This window comes from Manacus vitellinus, unplaced genomic scaffold (genome assembly GCF_001715985.3).
Source record: "Manacus vitellinus isolate BGI_N305 unplaced genomic scaffold, ASM171598v3 scaffold_16_pilon, whole genome shotgun sequence".
In the NCBI taxonomy this organism is placed as follows: Eukaryota; Metazoa; Chordata; class Aves; order Passeriformes; family Pipridae; genus Manacus; species Manacus vitellinus.
The window spans coordinates 15,322,064-15,330,396 of NW_021939189.1; the positions used below are offsets into that span (position 1 = coordinate 15,322,064).

The 8,333-nt window shown below is 43.5% G+C and overlaps 1 protein-coding gene and 1 non-coding gene across 2 annotated transcripts; one reads left to right on the forward strand and one right to left on the reverse strand.

Annotated features, from left to right (window-relative positions):
• Positions 1 to 132: 132 nt before the first annotated feature.
• On the reverse strand, positions 133 to 204 carry TRNAG-UCC. The gene has a single exon. It is a non-coding gene; the product is annotated as a tRNA-Gly (tRNA).
• Positions 205 to 3,901: 3,697 nt separating this feature from the next.
• Positions 3,902 to 4,873, forward strand: LOC103757957 (olfactory receptor 12D2). Its single transcript, XM_029958741.1, has one exon. The coding sequence runs from the start codon at positions 3,902 to 3,904 to the stop codon at positions 4,841 to 4,843; it is 942 nt and encodes a 313-aa protein (XP_029814601.1). The 3' UTR covers positions 4,844 to 4,873.
• The last annotated feature ends 3,460 nt before the right edge of the window (positions 4,874 to 8,333 follow it).

Sequence of the window (8,333 nt, forward strand, 5' to 3'; positions counted from 1 at the left end):
CTGAGGAGCAAGCCTGGCCGGCAAAACCAGCTGTGTCAGGGCAGGCAAGAGAGGAGCAGGAGCTGTGGCCTCTCCCGCAGGGTTGCAGGGCCAGGGCAGCCCTTGGCCCCTGTGAGCCAACAAAAGGCCCTGTGCGTTGGCCGGGAATCGAACCCGGGTCAACTGCTTGGAAGGCAGCTATGCTCACCACTATACCACCAACGCATCTGCTGGCACAGCCCTGCTGCTCCTGCAGCTCACACACTCCCTACCCCAGCCCCACACCCTCAGGCCTCCTCCTGCCATTCCCACACAAACACCACCACAAGCTGACACGCAGCACACGCCTTGCTGGCAGGAACACCTGCCTAGCAACTCTCCAGCTGCACTAGCCACCCTCCAGCACACAGCACCACCACACACTGACCACCCTTGCAGCACCACCCTGCACAAACCAGCACTCAGCTCCACGCACACTCTGCACACACCTCTGCTATGCACCACCACTCAAGGCAGATCATGCTGCCCATGGGGGGGACACACATCTCCCTCTCCAATAGACACCTCCAGTCCTCAGCACACACAGAGCAATCACACCAGCCCACTGTCTCCCTTCTTCCTGTCTCTTGCAGTGATGCTGCTGCTGCTGCTGCTGCTGCTGCTGCCGCCTTAGGACATGCTGGGAATGGCACCTCTCCCCATCCACCTTCACACATGTGCCAGCTGGGCTTGTACTGTGCAAGTGGAGGGGCATTTCTGTGTCTATACCTGTGGTGGGGGAAGCACAGACAAACACCCACCCAGCTGCTCTCTCCTCCTCTCACTTCAGTGATCGAGGGGCAGAGAAAAGAGCACCTCCATGTCAGAGTAAACACTGCAGGCAAGGCAAGGGTATGACTGGCTAGAAAGCAACTTTGCAGAAAAGACAGCTTTTGGGTTTCATCATCCTTGTCCCCTCCTAGGAGAGCATATTACATATTCCCAGAGTAGCACAGTGGTAAGATGTGACACAGAACATGGGAAATTTGGGTTTGATACTTTTTCACCTTTAGGATATTCAGACTTGGAACAGGCTGCCCAGAGAATTTGCCAAAACATCCTTGAAATTTTTAAAAACTTTACTGGACAAGACCTTTTCCAGTTGGCCTGCTTTGAGAAGAGGACGGACCAGAGATTGCAAAACTTTCTTCCAAACTACATTATTCTGTGTTTCTACAAAGTTACATTGAATGTGCTGGGTTTTCAAACCTACACTCAGACTGGAGCTGAGCTGCCAGGACCTGTATAGAGGAAATGGTAAAGCCACCTTCCTAGAGAGAGGAATTCCTGTGGGATATACACACTGACCTCTGAACTGCTTGGACTAGAATTGAACATGTTGCAATTGCAAACAATTGTGGAAATTTTCCCACAGGATTGAAAATGATGATTAAGATGCAAGTTTGGGATGGTCTTGTCTTCAAAGAGACCAGAAATGCCTCCTTATTTGTGATATGCCAATACAAATAATACATCAGAAATCTTAACACATCAGAATCTATGGAACACATACTAGGAGTCACAAATACTAATATTTGAAAGAAATTTAAGGAGCATTGCCTAAACATTGCTTCAGTTCAGCTGAGGTTGTATGACTCATGCCTCTATTTCCAAAAGAATTTTGAGCCATAAACTCTGTGCACCAAGATGGAGATATTTGTGATGGATTATTTTGGGGGGTGCATAGTGGTAGATTGGCTTGGTGGTTCGTTTTGGGGGATATTTTTGTTATTAGTTAGTCTCTGCAGAATTCTTTGTGTTTTGCAGGTGGCTCATCTGGGCATTATGTTTAGACAACACTTTGTTCAGTGCTCTGCAGCTCACCATTGATTCACAGATCTCAGGAGACTGATGAAAGCAATTTAATTCCCATATGATGGTGTTGATACTTTGCCCATTTGGGCATGATAAGAAGACTTTTTTTCACCCTCTAAGTAGTCTCATAAGAGACTTCTGGTAGAGTTTGCAAAGCTGCCTCCTGTATCCTACCTGAATAAATACCAGCCCCCAGGAACTTGTGGCAGTCCTTTGCACCCCTGCAGTGTTGACCTCTCAGCCACAAGTGTGCCAAGTAGATATGGAAGGAAAAAGGAGTACAGAAATTCTCTGTCTTTTAGCTCCATGAAAAGAGTAATTTTGCCCTTAGCTTTGCTTTCTGTCTCACTCTCAGAGAAAATTGTATTGTGGGTATTGATGTGAGGTTTGTGCACAATTACTTCTTTTTTTTAAAAGTGTAATTTTTGTACTTGGAAAAATAGGCAGCTTCAACAGGCAAAGTCTTTTCTTTGCACTTGTATTTAGGCAAGAGGCTGAAAGCTAGAATTTCATCTATACCTCTTCAAAAGCAGGTGACTGACTAAAATTTTGGTAAGTCTATAATATTATCAAATCTAATGTTTCCAAGAGAGCTTGTTCAAGCAGCAGACTAAAAGCATTTTCAGGGCAGTATGATCAGATTTTTAGAGTGGACACATACGTGCATAAACTATCTTTAAGCTACATACTGATGTTCTTTTACTAAGAAATAAATTTAGAAGTTTTCTATTTGCTTACTGTTTTCACACTGAAATAATAAACTGAAGAAGTGTGAGAAAAAGAGTGACTGGACTGGAGGTATATGATACTGATTTTCAAAAATCATTTATTTTTCAATAAAAGCATATAGTACAAAGGAACAAAGATGATGAAATGTATCTATATGTGTTTTAATCTATTCACAGGAAATATTTTGGAGTTGTTTTTGCATTAGTTGTATTCATCAATGTTAATCATCACTGCATTGAATGTACTGAGAAAACTATCTGCCTTGTAGAATTTGCATCTATACTGCAAGATGGAAAACTCTGTGCCTACCTGCCCCAGTAAAATGATCTCAAGACTTTGTTCTTTATCAAATTTGGTTGGAATTTATACATAGTGACAAACAAATTTACCTGAAACAGAAAAAAAAGTGAAAGTGAGTGTTTACTCATTGTCATTTAAAAGACCTGGACCTGGTTGATGGTCGCATTTGGTCATTTTAGAGGTCTTTTCCAGCCTTAATGATTCCATGACATTGTCTCAGTGGGATGAGTGAATTTGTCTGGAACTTGCACCAGCTATTCTGGCTCCTGCAAATTCAGTCTTGCTCCATCATGGTGTTGTAGAAGATGAGGTGCTGGTTTTTGTCCTATTCATCCACTGCTGATCAAAAAAAAGATACCTTTTATGCAAAATATGCAGTCCATTATCAAAACCAATTTGTGATCGCATGCTGGGGCATCCTCTTCCTTTATTCTCAGCAACATACAGAAGAAATGATGATGATTGTATGATACCTTGGAGCACCTCCAGCTGGCTGCTGATGAAAAAAAGTGTAAATGGTGCAATTTTTAAGATCAAAGAGCTGTCTGGAAGAGATGGCAACCGTTAGAAACGTGTAAGTTTAAACTGGTTTAATGAAATCTAAGCACAACAGTAAATAGAAAGAAAGCATCAGGAGTAATGTTATGAGTTAGAAGCTCAGTTGATGAGATAAAAAGATGTAGCAGGAAGTTACAGCTAAGCAGAACTGAAATATGGATGTGGCTGAAGGTGAAGAAGCAGCAATATTTTACACCTTACATATTCAGCTGTTATGCATAGATGGACATTTCTGGTTTAGTATTTTTCCTTCTGCAATATTTTACCCTGTTCTAGACAGAAAGTTCAAGACTGCAAAAGTCTTTATCCATGTTAATTTCCTGAGTTCCCATGCAGGTTTTGTGTTTGATTACATATGTTATGTTTTGCTCTCTTCTACACTTGTTTGTATTAAAATAGCAGAGATACAAACAAGTTATGTAACACTGTTACTCCTCGCAACTGTAAAGACATTTTGCCTTTGCTTCTTACTGTTCTAGCAATGCTGAACCAAACAGAGGTCAGTGAATTCCTCCTTTTGGGTCTCACCAATATCCAGGGGCTGCAGCACTTTTTCTTCACCTCCTTTCTGCTGCTCTACTCGGCCACTCTTCTGGGAAACAGCATCATTGTGATCGTGGTGATATCTGAGCCCCGGCTCCACACACCAATGTACTTCTTCCTGGGGAACCTGTCCTGCCTGGATATGTTCCTCTCCACAGTCACTGTTCCGAAGATGTTGACTGGCTTCCTCTTCGGGCACCAGCCCATCTCTTTTGGGGGGTGCCTGGCCCAGCTGCACTTCTTCCACTTCCTGGGCAGCACAGAGGCAGTGCTCCTGGCCGGGATGGCCTACGACCGATACGTGGCCATTTGCAACCCTCTGCACTATGCCCTGGTCATGAGCCCACGGACTTGTCTGCTGCTGGCTGTGGCCAGCTGGTCCACTGGGTTTGTACATGCTGTGATGCACTCAGTCATGACCTCTCAGCTGAGTTTCTGTGGCCACAACCAAATTCAGCACTTCTTCTGTGACATCAAGCCACTGCTGAATTTGGCTTGCAGTAGGACCAGACTCAACATGACACTCCTCAATGTTGTTACCACATCTGTTGTTTTAGGGCCCTTCACTCTCGTAGTCCCTTCCTACCTCTATATTATCTCCTTCCTCTTCTATAAAGTCCAGTCCCAGGAAGGAAGATGGAAACTCTTCTCCACCTGTGCCTCCCATCTCACTGTTGTAGTACTGTTTTATATTCCAGTGCTCCTCAATTACACACCACCCTCCTCAGGAAACCCCACTCAAATGGATGTGCAAGTGACTCTCATATACAGTGCTGTCACTCCAGCTCTGAACCCCTTAATCTACACACTTAGGAACCAGGAGGTGAAAACTGCCCTGAAAAAAACCTTACGGAGAAAAGTCTTTCCTGGAGGAAAGTGACTGAAACAAGGAGAAGACTCAGAATATGGCTGCTCCACCTCTCATATTTACAAGGAGAAAGGTAAAAAGGACACCACACTGCAAGAGACTGTAAAACTACTGATTATCTCATGCGGTTTGACACTTTAGAAGTTAATTGTGTAGATCTACATCAGGAGAGATATTCCTAGCTTGTAAGCAGCTAAAAGTTAGGTCAGGGAAGTCTTCTTCTAGGGAATATTCAAGGATAATTTCTGTGACTTTACTTGTAGTCAGTTTCTACAGACAATCTTAGTGACAATTACTCCTTAGGAGAGCGTGGAGTCCTTCCTTCTGAGGCACAACCACCTCTGAAGGAACAAGCTGGGAATTTCAGAAATCAGCAATACTACTGTTTGTTGCTTCTCTTTGATACAGCTTTTCTTCAAAGGAAAAGAAAGGGAAGAAACTACACTCAGCCCATTGGATTCTCCTCCCACTTCAGAAAAGTGAAGGAAGATCATAGGCAAGAAAAAATAATCCAGCCCTTCTGGAAATAGCATGAAAATACAATTTTTTGTTTAATTTTACTGCAAGATCACAAAAGTTCCCCTTTGTGGGCTAGGGAATACAGCAGATTAATGACCACAAGTGATTATCTACTCTATCCACCTGCCTCTCTTCATGGTTCTTGACAAGTGAGGTCATTGGCTAGTTTCATTTTGGGCTATGGTTAGTTGCTGTCATTCATCCTGAAGCAAAATGTTTTAGCTTGTTCATATCCTCTTAATGTCTTAAAATTAAAGTTTTATTTTAAATGTATATATTGACCTATTTCTAAATGAAAAGTTGTTGTTTGGAAATTAAAAATACACAATTCTGGTAAAAAAAGCCTTTTTTCCCCTGAATTTTAATCCTTTAATTTGGTTGCCAAGATTGCTTTTCTAAAGATGACTGAACTTGAGTAAATATTCCCCATATTCCCCATGCATCTATTATTATATTTTTCATTTTTTGAAAAAAAGTATAGCCCATGTGTGCACAAGTTGTGTTCTTATTACTTTAGCTATCTCACTATTCACAATACTTTCTTTCTCCACTAATAAAAATTCTTATTTCCCTGCCTGTCTACCTGTCAAATATTTTTTACATCAGCCTGATAATTGTCTTACCAAATATTTGTCTGTTTAATTCTTGGATGAGCACCATCACTGACCCCCACCTTTGCTCTCTCATGTTATGATGCTCATATCTATGCATTGGTTTGAGTGTCTTCTCATCGTGTGCCTGCCTCTGGCAACACAGCTTGCGTTGGTTATGTTGGTTTGTGGTCGTGAAAGAGTTTGAAAGTGTTCATCTTCAAAGTGTTAGAAAATGCTATTTGGGTTTTTTTGAAAATTTTATCTGCATCACAGTTTTTGGTACAGTTTTACCTGAGCATGCAGGTAATTTTATAAGTGCAGCACCTGTGGCAATTGGAGCTGTCACTAGATTTGCAATGCAGTGTTGTTTCTGAGGATGGTGAGAGGGACGATTTTATCATGGACATCTTTGTGACTCCTGAAGGAAACAGCCAAAGACACAGATTCCACAAGTTGCTTGACCACGAAGATAACTTTGCTTGGTTTTGTTTGACAGCGTCAACCTCCATTGGAGAATGATGTTTACTAGGTTCATTTGGAGTATATTAATTGACATCATGTCTTGAATAAGAAACAAGAAATCCTCTGTTGCATCATTAAAAAGTTGAAGTAGAGCAAACCTTTCTCAAAGACTGTTTCTCCTATTAGCCACCTGATGACTGTACCAGAGAATTAGCAGTAAGAAAAAGTTTGTTCCAGTGTACTCGATCTACCAAGCCCTTGGGTAAAAATTACACAGGGTGAAGGATGGTGAACTTTATTGTAGTTTTAATGGGGCCTGTGAGGTTATTAGTGATGGAACAACTGAAGTGGCTCTCCCAAGAGGCAGGAGCAGAAAATCCTAGCATGATTACAGGAAAATAAAGGAAGCAACAAATGCTTTCACCAAGCAGCTCCTTTGATGTGTCCTGTCACAGAAAGGGGCCAAGTGCTGGCCCACACCAAGACCTTTTCAGGCCTCATGTGCCTCAGACTTGTCTCTGGTCAGTGTGGGACTTGCAGAGGAGACATCCAGGCTCCCAGGATGCCTGGGCAGAGGTGTATGAGTCTGGCCCACACATCGCTGCTGTCCCAGCCTTGGTGCCCCCCTGCCCTGTGGTCCCGGGCTCAAGCACTGCTGCTCTGTCCTGAAACACAACCCTCACCTTTCATGGCACCCTCTGGCCCAGCCTGCAGACCCCTGGCAGTCCAGTCTCACAGAGATGGTGCCCAGCTTCTCCACAGAGTCCCTCCTGCCTCAGGCCAGATCCCCACCCCACCAGATCCCCCTGCTTCAGTGGTGCCTCACAGACTGCCCCTGCAACCCGTATCCACTCCCTGCAGACCATTCCCCATGCTCTCCAGAGATGTATGGGAGCTCTTGAGCCATGAAGAACATTTTATCTCTAGTGGTCACATCTTAAAGGTCCCAGTTGTCCCAGCCCTACCTCCAGCTCCGTTCAGTGGGTGCCCAAGCTCCCACTCTCAGTGTCACAACCCTCTTCTCAATCCCAAGGCCTTGAACAATTCCCTGGAATACTGTCCCCTCCAGCATCCCCCAGCTAGCAATACCCATTCAGCTCACCTACTGCCCTCATTGAGCAGCCATCACTTTTCTAAAGTGTCCCCAGTGGGATGTTCCACGGAACCAATTCCATCAAAGGGGAGATCAAGGTATGAGTGAGTGTGCTGAAGAGAGTCTTAACAGCAAAATGCACAGGTACTCGTGAAGTGCAAATTGAAAACCTGCAGTTCTTCTGACACTGTCTACAAACAGATAGAAATGTCTGCCCATGATAGGTTTGGGTCTGGTTTCACAACCCTTAGGGATTTCACAGCTTCTGAGACTGGAACAAGTGAAATTCAGTCTATCTCACAAAAAAAATAAACCCAAAGAAATTGCTTGATATGCCTAATCAGAAAGGAGAAGAGAGTATTTCCAGATAGACTAAGTTATCATCTCCTCATCTGCAGATACTAAAGATATCGTAGATAAATCAGAACGTGAAGATGGTTCAGTGAAGACATCTCAGTCCAGTTTTAAATCTCTGGTGTTTCACGGGTATTTGTCAAGTGCCCAACTCTACAACTATCCTTGGATTATAGCTATTGTTACTGGATTAAGTCCTCATAAAGAGCAACATTGTTGTTTTCAGTTGCTACAGAAGCAGCCAAACACACACACACACAAACAAACAAAAGACCTAGAGTTCACAAAATTTGACCCTGCAAACCCTGGAACTGTATCTTGGGAATTCACAGAGGAGAGCTGTGGTCATCTGCAGGGATTTATCAATCCGTGATCCACCAGAACATGACAGGTATCAGGTACCTGGATACCCTCCAGGAACACCCCTCCCTTGACTCCCAGCTTGCCTTGAGGACTCTGCGCCTAATTAGCGAATGCTTAA